Source organism: Amblyomma americanum, chromosome 6 (genome assembly GCF_052857255.1).
Source record: "Amblyomma americanum isolate KBUSLIRL-KWMA chromosome 6, ASM5285725v1, whole genome shotgun sequence".
Lineage (NCBI taxonomy): Eukaryota > Metazoa > Arthropoda > Arachnida > Ixodida > Ixodidae > Amblyomma > Amblyomma americanum.
The window spans coordinates 95,157,734-95,173,682 of record NC_135502.1 but is presented as its reverse complement, the minus strand read 5'-3'; the positions used below and the strand labels follow the sequence as shown (position 1 = coordinate 95,173,682).

Genomic DNA, 15,949 nt, shown 5'->3' with positions numbered 1-15,949 from the left:
ATGAACTTCGACGAGTTTCGCATTGGAAATGCTTACCACTGAGAGCGTTCCTGCGAGATAAGCATCGTGCTCAGACGAAGGCGAGGAAGGGAGAACTCAGAAGCATTCATTTCAGGTATTAAATATAATACTATCGCAATCTAGAATTGTACTCAGCGAAACTGACATCAAGTTACGTCTCATTTTCACGACGTGAACATGAGCGTCGGAGGGGTGCACATCAGGAAATGCTTGAATCGAAAAGTCACAAATGAAAGGTGGATTTTTTTCTTACTTTCTTGTAAGTAGTAAATAAGTTTCTTGTAAGTAGTGAAGCTTCGAGCTGTTAGGAACCGAAAGCTTGTTGTAGTGGTGCGGGAAAAGGCTTCCTTCCTTTTTAGCCTCACCCTATATTGTCTTTCTGCCAAGCGTGGAGTCTGGAGCCCAGTCTCTCGTCTTTTCCACGGCTCCTAGGCTAACGCCGCTCATTGGACTTTTCTCGCTTTTCGTCGCTGTCTACCTGCCCTACTGCGGCGACGGCCCGCTTTGGTTCGACGCCATCTCAGCGGGGCGCGCCTGCAAGTTAAATTGGTGGGCCAACTTTCTCTACGTGCAGAACTTCATTCCCTTCGAAGAAATGGTGAGTACCTTATGATCGCGAAGTAACAGAGATTACCTCTTTCATTTAGCGAGTCGCATAACCTGTTTTTACTCGCTGTGGTCTCGAAGTCACACCTGCAGGCCTCTTCAGATCGAGGCCGACCTTTCAGAACTGTTTGGGTGTTAAGCTCCAACTCCATAGAAGGACATTGTGGGTGTCGTTAGAATTAATTTGGCGAACCAATGCACTAACGTGGACCTCGCTCCTTGTATCCCGCACCTTTGCTGTAGGTCGACGCGGCTAAATAGGACGCCGGAATAATTGGAATAAATCCAAAAGGGTGTCCAACATCACCTCGCGCTCCGCGGATGTCTTTCCGTGGGATGCGTTCATGCGTGGAAAGAACACCGGCGCATTTCCTTCGGGAGGTCATAGAGAACCAGCTACCGAAGAGCATTCTAACCTGGCCACCTCCACATTAGATGTTCAAAAGTAGTCAGCTCTGCTGGTTCCGGCCCCCGGGAGCATGACTAGGCGGAAATTCGAGTCATGGCATCGAGCTGAGTTGTCACATTTTCCGTGGTCTGCTTTCACACTCTGCTTCATGGTGATTGTAGCACACTTGCTTCGAAGTGTTCTGAGCTTCGGCATGGGTGCACAGGGGTTACGTACAAATCCTTCGCAGACAAGCTGTACTAACCGACTATAGCTGCATGGTAAAGAGCGCTCTTGCACAGGCGCTGTAAGCTCCTGAGCGAACTCGGCTTTAAGCTCCGCTTTAACCTGCATCATGCTTCGGTCCCTGATTCCCCAGTGAGCAGCTGTGGCACCCACAACCCTTTTGAAACGTTAGTAGCAGAGGACAGTGAGCGTGACAGGAAGCGCCTTGGTTTCGTTACCAGCAAGCTTGTTTCCCTGCGCTTCTGGAGAGAGCACGTTGGAGTTCTAGCAAACGGTAAAAATAAAAAAATGATGGCATGTTTGTGTAATTAGGCCAAAGGCGAATTAGGTTCGCTAGCACTTCACCTTTCACTGCGGTTCCGATGTTCGCATCCATTGTTCACGGACGGAAGTTGTTCGGATAATGATAATGGGTTAACGGCCATATATGCGGAATTCGTCGTTTTCTGCATCACATTCATAGATTCTTGGCAGTCCTCGTACGACTCCTGGTGCTGTAGTGCAGCAGTTAAGCGAAGCGGCACAGCCCTGAGGGCAGAGGCGCATGTGCGCATGGCTCAAGTGGGTTCTATTTACGTGAACTATTTACAATTTTTTTTAAAAACTGCACTAAAGACACTTAAAAGAAGAGAGCAACAGAGCACTATACAGGAGGTAATGCTGAACACATAGACAATACGGAGTGGCGCTGCAGTTTAAAGTCTCTCTATTCATGCACTTCCCAGAGATGAACAACCAGTTGGCAGATATTAGATTTCATTGAAACAGCTGATTGAAAATGCACCAGAACACAGCACCAGAGGTTGAATTTTGTATCTGGGACAACCGGAGAACAGAACACAACCGAACTCCAAAATTGGTCTTACGTAAGTCTTATAGAGAAATAAGAGAGTATCTGTGCGCATACCAAATTTCTTATTCCTGATTCGCGTCAGACGACCAAGAGCTCGCTCTCCTTTGAGGACTGTACTTTTGATATGAGGTCGCCAGTCTAGATGAGGGCTGTATATTACACCTAGGTATTTTAAGGACTCAACTTGAGGGATTTTGGAGCAACGATACAGTAGACAGATGTAAAGAGGGGACGCCGGAGTAAAAGCGAGAACAGAAGATTTGTTCAGTTGAGAATTAAATGTAACTCACACACCCATACATCCAGGACATTGAGGTAGGCGTGCAATAGCTGGTATAGGGAATGAATGATCCTAGCAGAAGCGAAAAAGGCTATGCCACCCCGCATACACAAACACTTTGATGCCGCCCTGAATACTTACGTCCCGCATGAGTATGTTAAAAAAGTAAATGTGACAGGACTGATCCCTGGGGCGCACCTCTAGCCTGAGAAAAGATTTCGGAAGTAAAAGAACCATCGGAACGGAAGAAACGTCTATCTTTTAGAAATTCTTGAACCCACGCAGAAATGTAAAAAGGCGGCCGAACTTCGTCAAGCTTCTTCAAGTGTGTTGAATGCGCTACGCTGTCATGTGTTTTGGCGATATCGAAATTGACTAAAGCAGCGACCTCTTGCTTCTCCATTGCAACTGCTTTCCAAATTCTGCTTTCCAAATCCAAATGAGCAGTCCAGATCGAGAACCCACGATGAAATCCTATCTGAGAAGCACAGAAGTCTTTTAATTCAATAAAGTGATCTGTAAGATGGTTGTGAACAATGCGCTCAATAAGTTTTGCGAAATTAGACAAGAAGGAAATCGGCCGAATGTTATCAATTACAAAACGCTTCTTGGGTTCTCTGAGAAGTAAGATTATTTTCGCACTTTTTCATTCAGGAGGAAGTCAAGCTGTCTCAAGGAACACGTTAACAATATGCAATACATCAGAGGTAAAACCTTGCAGAAGAGACTTCAACATACCGATAGTGACCCCGTCGCATCCAGGAGCGGCAGGCTTGAGGCCAGAAACTATTGAAAATAATTAAGAGGGTGTAACAGCAATGTAAGTCTCTGCGGTGGGAGTAGGACGAACGTAACCACCAACCGCGCTTGAAAGGGCAGAGCAAGACCTTTGCGCTATCAGGTCAAGTTGATTTTTTGCTTCCTAGGCTTGTAACACTACTGACTATAGCATGATAGGGCGGCGAATTATGGTTGTGTTCCGTGAACCGCTACAAAACTTTGCGATTATTGGCGCTCGATAGCTAACTGTTCGAATTCGCATTTCACTGCTCCTTCACGTTACCAATGGTCCTATTAAAAGAAGCCACAAAAATTTGTAATTTATCCAATTCCGCGGGCAGTGGTTATGAGAGAGGCTCTTCCAGTAAGCTTTTCTAAGTCGATATGCTCTCTCGCACTCATCATTCCACCACAGTAAGAGCTGTTTGTTTTCGACCGTAGATTGCGCCGTGAACACGGACTGCTCAGAGGCACGTACCTAACACGGAACAGAGAACTGAGTGCGATCCGGGTTATAAGATGATGCAATGGAGGAGAAAGAGGAATGCACAAGTTTTTTTAAAAGCTTGTGGCTGACGAACCTTTGTGGATAAGCAGTCGCCCTTAGGGGAGAAGCTACTAAGGTGAAAGTTATCCGAAAGTGATCACTGAAAGTACCACGATCCGCTATTGACCACGAAGAAACCTGCAACTCCGTTCGCTGCCAATGTTAAGTGAATGACAGACCGAGCATCGGCACGCATGTAACTCCTGAACTGTTGCAGCCATGCACGTTCCTTGCCGACATCGTGACCAAAGTAGCTGCCCACATGCATCTGTACGGAAACCCTAAATTACGTGATGAGAATTGAAATCACCGGCTATCACCACTCAGTTGTTAGAACGCAAAAAGTCATTTAAATAATCTGTACTATGGACACCTGAAGGAAAGTAGGCATTAGCAACGGTAAGGGGAGCACGCAGTGGAATTGCGATATACACAGAATAGTTCGCCGTCAGGACTTTGAATATGGAGTGACACGTCTGCCTAATGAAATAATCTAGAAGAAATTAATGTTAACAAGCCACCGCCCAGGCCGCAATTGCGATAGGCTCGGAATACCCGAATTTTTTTTAGGGAGGTTGTCCTAATCGGAGTAAGCAAAGTTTCTTGAAGTAAAATTATTCCTGGGCTCAATTGTGAGACAAAGATCTGTAAATCGTGAAGAGAAGATGTGAATGAACGGCAATTCCACTATAGTACTTTTAACACCGCTATGGTTATTGTAAAAGCAGAGAGGCTGTGACAGCCTCCTTTAACACGTCGGTTTTATGCGGATTACTGCGGGAACCTTTCTTGCTTTTGTTGCTTGGGAGGGCAGACTTCGAAGGAGAGGAAGCAGCTCGACGCTTCTGGGAAGGATTCCCCATCTCGACGTCCGTAGTGCAAACGGTAGAAAGGCTGGTATCCCCGGCACCATGTACAGGCACAAATGAGGACGCATCAGGAATAGGAGTCCGGAGAGAGACGCCAGAGACGCTATGGGAACGACTAGTTTATGGAGCGGGAACACCAACAGCTGAAGCAGAAAGCTGACGGGAAATGACCTGGGAGAGAGGTTCACTGAAGGTAAACAACATACGATCCACAACGCCTACGAGCGCCTTCTCAACAGCTGAGACCACAGACTTAGTCAGCACCGCCTCTACCTTACACACAGGTGACCTAGCAAGGCCCACGTAAGGATGTATTTTCCTTTCCAATCAGCTCTGAATCATCCTCTCTGCTGGATGATGTCCAGAACATTCTGCTCATCAGAATGTTTAGGACAGCCAGCACCATCAGCCGGATGAAGGCCGCCACAGAGTCTGCAACTGAGCCCCTCAGAAGTGCAAAGGTCTGCGGAATTGTTGTCCCCGCATAATCGGCAACGCGTCGCAGATTTGCAAGTTTTGCTGCTGTAACCAAAGCGCCAGCAATTTCTGCATTGCAATCGGCAAGGTTGTAGCGGACCTATGCGGTACACTCTGGACCAAACCTTAAGCTCAGACGGGCAAGTTGACCCTGCGAAAGTTGCAATCACGGACTCTGTCGGCACACTTACGTGAGCCATTAGCATCTCTGGTACAGTGGTATACTGATAAAACGCCAACACCACCGTCCTGAAAGTCCTCAAGTAATTCCTGAGGAGAAGCCGATGGCTCCTAGTCGCGGATGTCTTTTGATCATGCGAGTTACTCAGGTATGAAGGGCTTAACTGGAAACGACGCCAAGGATGTGCAATGCAGCAACCCCGACACACACTGCGTATCCGAGGATCGGGACAGAATGCCCTTACGGCCGAAAGGGCGCACCTCGGAGATCTCCAGGGGCTGGTTGGTAACAACCTCCAGCTGCTTCTGGATCATTTTAGATTTTTTTCAATTTTAGGACTCCGTCTCCAATGGGTACAAGCGCCACTGGGATATCACTGACGCCATTCCGTCCGATTGAATCCAGGGGCAAAACAGGCTGGCGAACCAGGGAGCCGGACCCCAACCCGGGGAAGCTAAAGACATAGCTCGAAGCCTAAGGGAACGTTAAACCTAACTATCGCTTCAACAATAAAAAAACAACACCTGGCCAGAACCCCAACACGTGGAACGGCCTCACTGTAGGAGAGTGAAGAGGGAGTCAAGAGGAGGCAACAAGATCGAAGACAGGAACAACGGCAGGAACCGGCAGGCTTAACCAACTCGAGGGCAACGGGGCCAGAGCTCTCCGATCGCGAGGTTGATGTCGATCAATCGGGAAGCACAGACAACTAGTGCTAACGAAAGAGTTCGCTGCGCCTGCAGTGGCTTTCGTCTCGCTTGGCCAGTCGTCGTCGTTGTTGTTGTTGCCTAAAAAGCGATGGCACATACCCACGGTGGGGGGATTGACCAGTGTTTGGTGGAGATCCAAGCAAGAGAAAACTCATCCAGGTTTCTCAAGCGGCTCATTAATATAATTAGAGGAATCTGTGAAAAAATATCACGAATTTTGAGAGACCTTGAGGAAATCGGAATGAAAATCGAGGAAACAAAGCGGTGAGGGTTTAGTAACTAAATTTGGAAGCAATAATCAGAAATAAATTAATTTTGAGAGAAAAGTAAAGGCAACGAGAAGTTAACGCAGAAATCTGTCGGTTTTGATAATATACCTGTGAAGAAGCGCACACATCTGTTTAAGGGCATGCCCTTTGACGGTCGCAGCGAAGGAGAGGAGGGCGGGAAGAGTAAAAAACGGCAGCCCTAATTGAGCTAGAGGAATTTGCAAAAATTGAGCTCTCTGTCATGCAAACCGCCGGAAGTAAAGGGTGGAATGATCTATCGTTTCAACGTCCCCGCACAACGCACATAGGTTCGACGACGTGAACCCAGAACGGCATAAAGATTTAGGCGAGGAACCCTGCAGCGCAACAGCGTCATGGATACCTCACATTGCCTTGATGCGCATGAGCGTATGTTCCATGGGAATTATTAAGTGTTCGAAATCCGCTGTAGCAATGATGGGCTCATGGAGAGAGAGAGAGAGAGAGAGAGAGAGAGAGAGAGAGAGAGAGAGAGAGAACAACTTTATTAGCCGCCCGGGGGTTGGGAGTTAGGGAACGTGGGCCGAGTGTGGCCTCAGAGGGGGGGGGGGGGGGGGTGGGGGGGGGGGCGACGTCATGAGCCCACGAGACGAGTGCCAGTTGTGACTTCTAGTCTGGTCTCGCAAGAAGTTGGATCCAACCCTCCGCGGAGGAAGCTGGCAGTAACATTTGTGGGGGCGGGTTACCCTCGCATCCCCAGAGGATGTGTGCCTGAGTAGCAAACACTCCGTGGTCGCAATTAGGACAGACGGGGTCTCCGTCAGTGATGAGGTATAGTCTAGAATGACACAGAATGAATTGGTCTGCAGTATGCGAAGCATGGTGGCTTGCGCTCGATTGAGGTCCAGGAGAGCAAGCTGCCGGGCTAGTTGGTGATGCATGTTGTAAACTTGGAAGCGCAAAAAACCGGACGACGGACAGAGTAAGGGAACACGAAAAACAGGTTCACGAGCGCTACTACCAACTGTTTATTCATGCTGAGGTACAGAAGTTATATAGGAACAGAATTGTCAAGCATGCGCGTGGAAAAGGCACACAAACCGCACAATCACACAAACCGCACATCAGACAAGCGCACAAGTTAATCAAAAAAAGAATCTAAAAAGGCACATTCCGATAAATAAACGTGTACAGACGTGTCACTGACACAACGATCGGCCAGCTTTCGGATATAATAAGCCTCTAGAACGAGCCTAGCCTTATCATTGCCGCTCTTGCCTAGAACCGTGGTTTTCTCCAACCTTGCCCTACACGTGTACGAAGCAATGTGACGCACGATATTAGCACTAGTGTCTTTGTTTTCTGTTTTTGGCATGCTCCCGTAGCCGGTCATTAATACAGCGGCCAGTTTGGCCAACGTATGAAGCCCCACATGAGAGGGGAATGCAGTAAACCACTCCTATTGCACATTTGGTGTAAGCGATCCCATGTTTTTTGTTGCAGCCCCTTCCGGCACAACCCATGATGCGGGGGCATAGCTTAGATAGCTTATTGGGTGCTGAGAACACGAAAGGCACACGGTGCCTGCCAGCCACTTTTTTTAGGTTGTGCGTGAGTTGGTGTACGTAAGAGACCACCACCGGCGTCGAAGAAGGGGGCTCAGACCTTTTTTGGGCGATTGAGGTCGAAGGGGGGGGGGGGGGGCACACGCGTATTGCCTCCTTGTAGATGAGCTCATGGCCCAGGTCAGGTTCTGGTGTAGTTGGCAGCGCGCTGGGTTTAGGTGCCATCGTCTTCATCAGCTTTCATTCGGATGGCACAAGCAGATAAGTTTCTCTGGCCACTGCATTACAGTAGTACGCCATCGCCGCAGCCGAACACCCCGTGTGGATGTTTTCGCATTCACAGCACGTAAATAGTATTAGTGCCGTCCGTAATTTTGTGTATCTCTTTTCTTTTACACTGGAAGGACTTTTAAAGCCGTGAAATTTCAGCGGCTGCTCCAACCGGCTTCTGCATGTATGTTAAGGCAGTAAGAAAAGTGGGTTTGGTACAACGATCTGACGTCACCATTGCTGCACGGCCTAACCTTCACCTAACCTTGTCCAACATTTTGCAGTGCCTTGGTTATACGTGGTACGCTGCAGTAGACTTTCAGCTCTTTCTCATCAGCCCGCCCATCATCTACGCTTTGTACAGGTAAGGTCTAGTTTTTTCACGCGTGCGGTTCGGCAGTCATCGCTACAACGAAGCCGTCAGTTAAGGCTTCGCACTATTGCCAAAAACATCAGATGTTGTGAGCACAACACTGCACGGATTTAAGCAGGTGAGGTCTAGTTTTTTTAGCGCGTGTGGTTTGGCAGTCATCGCTACAACGCACCTATCAGTTAAGGCTGCGTATTATTAATGCGTATGCATTGTATGGCTACGTTTGCGGTTTCGTGTCATCACGAGCTTGTATAACGATAACGTTCGAACGAACTGAGTTATAAGAAAAATAATGGATGCATTAGATAGGGTATCAAAAAATCTCGCAGGGGAAACCACTAGGTGCATGTGGGGTAATTAGCTAGTTAAGTAGGGCCAGAAACGTCCATAAACTGGGTGGGGCCGAAGCAAAAGTGGCACCAAATTTGAAAAACCGGAAGTGTGGGCAGAGCGAAGCGTGGCGCCAAATTTGAAAACAAAGCGTGGCGCCAAGTTTGAAAACTCAAAATGGGCAATTTATGAAGCTTGATAAAATAAGACAATTAATTGCGGTAATTGGAAAATTGGATTAATTTACATCAGTGCTTTATCGAATAAATGTGAGGAGAAGGAACAACTGAAGCAAAGAGAGGTGACGAGTGAAGCAAGGAGAGGCAAAGAGAGGCAAATGGGGACAAAGAGAAACGAGTAGGCGTCAATGTTTTCGCATCCCTCCAATGCGGGTTACCGCAGTGACCTGAAACGTTTTTTTTTTAATACTCGTGCGAGGTTACTCCGGAAGAGCAGCCTGTGTCGCGCAAGCCCCACCGGTGGCAGCACCTGCCATCACAGGGCAGTGACGCATTGCTCAACCGCTGCACCACTGCACCAGGAGCGGTATGAGGACTCCCAGCGATGTACAAATGTAAAGTAGTGAATGAGCAGTTCGGCATATATTGCCAATTGTCCTTTAACGCTATCACGTCATACCCTTAAGGATGAAGCTTAAATGCTACCTCTAATTATTTTTTCGCAGTTTTTTTTTTCAAAGATGCTACAGCAACTAGCTCAGATGTCGGTTTTACGCTATGCGTATTCTTTATTACTTCTCTGGGTTGCCTTTCTGGCCCTTCTAAAATTCTTTTAGACAGTAATGTGGACTGAAGAAAGTTAAAGCAGCAATTGATGAGTATTGTGTGTGTTTGTGTGCGTGGCGATGTAATTTTACTATGTCACAGGTCTTTGCCAAAAATGCTTGCAATTGATATTTAAATGTCGCTGCAGTGGAGCGATTTCTGCCAGAGTAATTGCAAGGCTAACGCCACCAGTAGCTGACAACTCAACTCCCCTTTCTTTGTCAACCGAGCCTCTAACCAGAATCTTAGACGATGACACAATGGTGGGGCCAGTCGAGACAGCAGGCATCGTGTTGCTCCGTCAGTGTCACAACCAAGTCGTGCTATTCTTAGCGCAGTATCTTCGAACCATAAGGAATATAATAAACAGAAGCCACAAGCTATACATGTTTTGGCTAACTTGGACAATTGCAAGGGCTATATATAATTGGAACGAAGACTGCGGGGGGGGGGGGGGGGGGGGTCGCGTTTGAAAAGTTGGCCACACAAAGGTTAAAAACGTGAAGCTGATCATGCACCTATTATGCCATGAGTGCATCTGATCTGCAAGTAGGCTGTGAAGATGACGAGAGCTTCTGTATTTTCTTTCCAGAAAACCACGTATTGGTTTCGTCGTCATTGGGCTCCTTTTCCTCCTGAGCACAACATACACTGCTGCCTACATAGGCCTGAGGGACCTGCCCATCTTTCCGCATACGGCGTTCGAAAGGTACGTCACCATTTACGCCGCAAACAATTCAGAAGGCAAGCGTTTCTGCAGAAGGAAGGCGCCCTACTGTCATGCATAACGCAAGAGCAGAGGTTAATTGCACCGTACCGCCTAAAAGACACCTAGAAGAAACGGCGTAAGTGAATGCCGAGTAACTTACTGCTGCTGCAAACTAGTGTATCAGAACATCCCGTACTGGCACGCCAGTACAAAGCCTCCCACACGCAACCTTAACTGGACGAATATTTCAGCCGCGACATGACGTCATTAGCAGCTGTTCGCATTCCAAACACCCAAAACAATGACGGACTTCATTGTTGCCTGTCGCCCGACTTACCCGCCAGGCTTAGCTGACATTAAAACCATCTAACCATCTAAAGCCGCGTGGTTATAATGCTCAGCTGCTGACTCGAAAGGCGCAGGTTCGATCTCGGCCTCGGCAGTCGCATTTTGCTGGCGGCGAACGGCTACAGGCACATGTACTGTGCGATGTCAGTTCATGTTAAAAAACCTCAGGTGATCTAAGTTTTCCGGAGCCCTCTAGTACGGGGCCCTTATCAACCTGGGTCGCTTTGAAACTTTAAATGCTTTAAAATCAGAAACCTCTAAAAAAGGACACTCGGTTTGTTCCTCACACCGTATCGCAGAGATCAACTTCTAATAAAGGCCCAAGTGACTTCACTGTTTAGCGGTAAACAGGGAGCTGTCGCTTTTTGCATACTTCACCTGAAACGCCTCCCTGTATGCCATTTTCATGCGTGTGCTGCCATTTTGAAGAAACTGAGCGATTTAGCTAGGGATCCGGTCAAACTAGCCTGGATATCGATTTTGGTCCAAATCCGAGGTCAAATTTTGAGGGCGGGGGTGGGCCTAACTTGGAAATGACTAACGCCAAATTTGGAGGTCAGCATCCTACTGGCCATAATCAAATTAGCCTTGATATCGACTTTGGTGAAAATTGATGAAGGTCAAATTCTGGAGGTTGGCATCGGCCAAATTTTAGGAGTGGGGGTATACCAATGTTGATAATGACGAAGACCAAATTTAGAGAAACCATCGCAGTGTCCAATGTCAAAGTTTGCTTCGGCATCTGACTTAAGGCTGTTGGCTATGAAATCGCTAAGTGCGAAAGTTATTTCAATGTGAGATGAATACCGAACTGAAACTCAAGATCCGACGTGATAAGAGCTATCAGTCTAATAAATATTGCCGTGACTGCGTTTCGAACCCGCAGCGGTGCGAACACATCAGCTTCGCTGGGGGGGCTACTGCACGAGTAGGATATCCCCGCAGCCGATCACGCCTCATGTTAAACTGCAACACACCTCTCGCTCTGTGCAGTGCACATCGTCGTCTTCATTAACTTCCATATGCGGTGTGAACAGATGAGATCAGCTTGACTTCTATCAGAGCTTAACCTGAGTCTAATATAGTCGCCAGACGTGCCGATGACCCACCTAAGCAAAACAATGAGCCAACCAGGCTAAACACATGCTTTCGCACGTCTGCTCGGTATAACTGGGTGAAAACCCTACCCCTTTTATCGTCAGCTTTTCTTCTCTTCAGATCCTAGTGTATACAGGAGCCACGTCCCTCTCCCATAAATTCATCCCGGATCATCTGTCCCCCTCCCCCCCCCCCTCCCTCCTTGCGCCCCAAGCGATAAAATTTACACAGAAAAATCATGCTGAAGCCCATTTTCCCAGTAATGGATTTCCAAGTAGGCTAGTAGGCTTTCCTATTAATGGGGACTAGTAATGTTTTCGCAGTAAACAAAAGTTGGGAGGGGGGGGGCAGTAACTTTCCTGTTGCTCGGCAAGCAAATGATTATTAGTGCGAAATCGCAAGCAAGATATTGCGATGTTTTTAGGTTTGTGTTATAACTACCGGCGGTTCCGCCATGCCACAACATATTTCTATAGTATCCAGTGACTCCACATCGTTTACACTCCGAGCGTCCCCGCCTGGCCGATACTCCCGCCCATAGCGTCGCCGGCGCGCTCCGCAGTCCCCGCTCCCCGCGTGTGAAAGCCATCGGAGTCGGAATCACGCGAGGAAAGGAGCGGCGGCGATGGACGCACGTTGCGCGTGCCGTGTCTTTTCATACGGTTGCCTTTGAGGCAGTGCTGCCTGAAGTGCTTTGGCACGTCCTACTCTGCTTATATACGTTAGAACCCTGCCATTTACGGCATGAAAAACTACGTGATAAGTCAGCACTAAAGTAACAAGACAAGCCAACGTTAATGCAATTCTGCTTTCGCACGTTTATAAAATTTAGGGAAAATTCGTTGTAATTTTAAACATAGACCCAATTTTTTAATCGCACTTCGCGCATTCCTTCTAGGACTTTATTTTGATTTTATTTTTATTTTAAACATACTGCTAGCCTCTTTCAAGGCTGTTGCATGCAGGATTGGGTTGCAATATGATGGTTCTAGACACGTGTGCAGTGTAAAGGCAGTAGCTTGGCCAATGGAATTCCCGCTTGCTGCTAGGATGTGATGGGGGCTCCGGGTGACGCAGCCAGTTCGATTCATTTTACTGTGACAGTAGTAGTATTGGAATGTTGGCGAAAATGTTGGCGTTGTCTGTGTGAATCCACGGTGCATGAAGCCCCCAACCTCCAGAAGCCCCTTACGCCAGCCACCTCACCGCTGCAACTCCCTTATAATGGGGGCTGTCGACCCGCCCCCACACCAGCCAACCTCCGCTCTCCACCTTCACCCAACCCCCCCCCCCACCCCCCCCCCCCCCCTCCATAAGCGCCCACCCAGCACTAACCCATCTACCTGCACCCTCCACAAGGACTCAACCCCCCAGAAGGCCTCCCGACAAAACGGGACTAAAAAGTGGAGCGTTCCTTAGGGAGCTTCCCATCTACCGTCAACTACCCTTGACCCACTACCCACCCCAGCATCACCTTCCTAAAGCGTCTACCACCACTCAGCATCTCGGCACATCTTCACTCTCGAGGAAATTACTGCTGCGTGTGCGTAGCCTCGGACTAGAGCAACGCTTATTGTGAAAGCAGTTAAGAGTGAGTAAAAAGCATCAAAACTTATTATCGAGAGCAACTCCATTTGCTATCACAGCTTGCTCGAATTTGGCTTAATGATTGTCACGGTCACAATTTATGAGTGCTTCTTCTATTTCTTTTTTCAGCGCCAAAGAGGTGGATTACATGGAAAACGTGTACAAGATGCCACACTGCCGCATTGGCCCCTTCCTGATCGGCATGATTTGTGGATACGTTTTGCACACTAGACGTGGACACATCATTATTAATAAGGTGCGTAAAGTGCACTTGCAGAGCTCCAATAGGCCGTTCACGTGGCCTGATTGGACAAGCACGAGAAGTCAGGCGCCGGACAGGTGCGGCCGCACCTGGCCACCGAGGCGCAGTCTCCGGATGCACTAATGCAGCTGGATATAACAGTGTGCAGTCATGGACAAAAGTTCGCGGGTTGCGGATTTACGGAAAAACCTCTGTGAAAAAAAAAACAAATTCTATTCTGGCAGCTTTTCTTCCTTTCCTGCCACCAGCAGGATTACAGAAATCCCCCGGCCGCCTTTGCAAACAGCCATTTTTTTTTTCCTGGTAGCCAGAGTGGGAGCAATTTGTTCGCTAAGTTTGTCTATGGCCTCGTAGCTTCTCTCCTGGACAACAAGCAAAATATAAAAGGTAAATAAAGATTGATCAAACGTCAACGCAGCAACTTTGGCCTTGATGTATATATTTTTTTTTAATTCGAGATAAATATTAGCCGCGCATGCGTACCCAAATATAGCTGTCCTTGGATTCGGTGACTGCTCGCTTATATGCATGTCATAACGTGGCCCAAAGTTCCATACTCTCGTCTGCTCAATAGCTTAAAGAGAGAATTGGTTCTGGCAGTCTTGATGCCGTGTGTAGATACCGTTCGATGACGTTCCGCGTGACAATCGCGTTACTCCTGGATGTGCTACATCCGCCGCTAGAAACGAGGTGGCGCTTGTGAACACCCACAAGGTTAGCTTGCACCCGACATAAATATCCCCGAAAGTAGAAGATAGGACAGCCGCCGCCGTAGCTCAGTTAATAGAGTCCCGTATGCAAAATTCGGAGGTCGTCATTTCGGATCTCATCGGCGGCATGTTGTTGTTTTTCAGCTACTTTCTAATCAATTATCTTTCTGTCATAAAATGAGTACACTGTTAATTTCGAATTGACCAACACCTCACATTAAGTAAGCGCCAAATGTCGGCTTTGCCGCACGAGGCAGATTTTAGTTGTTTGATGGCAGAACGAACCACTGAACCGCCAACGCAACGGTTAACTGCACTGAGCGCAGAATCCCGGTTAGTGTAATGTTGCTTTGCCTAAAAGCTGTCATTTTTTAACCGTTATCTTTTGACTCTTGCCTATCACATGGAGCCTTTGGCACGTGGCATTAGGTTGAGCACGTTGAGTGTTTAGTTGGCTGAGCACATGGTTGGGAACGAACCACTGCGGCGTTTCTGTTGAGTCGAAAGAATTCAGCATGGCTGTAAATGACGGTGGGAAAAGGTTTGCACAATCCGGGCTAGGTTTTTAGAGGGTTCATTCGTTCACGCCAAATCGAATGAGTGCACGACACAAAAATTACTCTCCATGTAAGTTTGCAGCGTAACGCAGAGCAACGAATACCTGTTCTCGTCGCAGCATCCCTTCCTTCTCTTTTTTCTGCACTGCACGCTCAAATAGAAGGTTTTATTTCATACCCAAGTATGGACAGCTTCACCTTGCAAGCACCCAGTCCTACTGCCGTGCAGCAACTTTCCTGCCACGTCGATAAAACGGAGAGCAACCTTTTACATTGAGTCTACATGGCAGCTGGATGGAACCACAGATGCTGGAAATTCATATGAGGTTCTTCTACAGAGGCGCCACTAAGAGACGACAAAAAAAAAGATCCTACCAGAAAAAAAGCTGCTTTCATGCATGACACGAAACAAAAACAAAGAGCAAGTGGAACGGACGAGCGGCCCACATGCGCAGGCGGAGGAAATATGCGATAGCGAGCATCATGAAATGCAAAGGGTTTGTAGCATCCTCAATTCCGACCTGAGCAAAAAAAAAAAAAAGATGGCGGCTTAGAAATTGCGCAGTCTAAGACAATTATAGCGAAATTCATTGCCAACATCACTTTGAGATAATTTTTCAAATAACCAAAGGTCTGTGAATATAATTCAGCACTTATAAGGAAACGTGATTATCAAATAAAATTTCTCACAGTTGACAGCATGACTACAAAACAAAACTTCCAAGAGGTGTACGTCTTTGGCGTTGGCCGTGGTTTGGTATTCAAGAAGCAAACCGGTATTCGTACACCTCGTTCACTGCTCTGTTTCAGCGCTGCGTGTACGCCGGCTGGACCGCGAGCACTTTGCTGACGTTGGCGCTGCTCTTCGCCGTGTGGCCCACGGACGCCCGCTACCGGCAGCTTCCACCGTACATGGCAGCTCTGTACGGTAGCTTATCGCGTTCCGTCTGGGCGGCTTGCATTGCCTGGATCCTCATCAGCTGCCTCGAAGGTTACGGAGGTAAGCGCTGCCAAATCTCTGGCCGTGAGTGTGCTTCATCTCATGGGCGCAGAGTTTTCAACATGCCGGGGGGGGGGGGGGGGGGGCAGTTCGTTCCCCTCTCTCTCCCTTTTTACAACCTTCCAACCCACCCCCGCTCATGCTCCTTG

The 15,949-nt window shown here is 47.9% G+C and overlaps 1 protein-coding gene across 1 annotated transcript in view; it reads left to right on the top strand.

Moving 5' to 3' along the window:
* LOC144094842 (nose resistant to fluoxetine protein 6-like) overlaps positions 1-15,949 on the top strand; it is a 47,238-nt gene that overhangs the window by 19,292 nt on the left and 11,997 nt on the right. Inside the window, exons 7-11 of the mRNA XM_077628729.1 lie at positions 454-619; positions 8,326-8,405; positions 10,122-10,238; positions 13,401-13,527; positions 15,611-15,800. Of these exons, the coding sequence (XP_077484855.1) occupies positions 454-619; positions 8,326-8,405; positions 10,122-10,238; positions 13,401-13,527; positions 15,611-15,800 (680 nt within the window). The remainder of the gene's footprint in view (positions 1-453; positions 620-8,325; positions 8,406-10,121; positions 10,239-13,400; positions 13,528-15,610; positions 15,801-15,949) is intronic.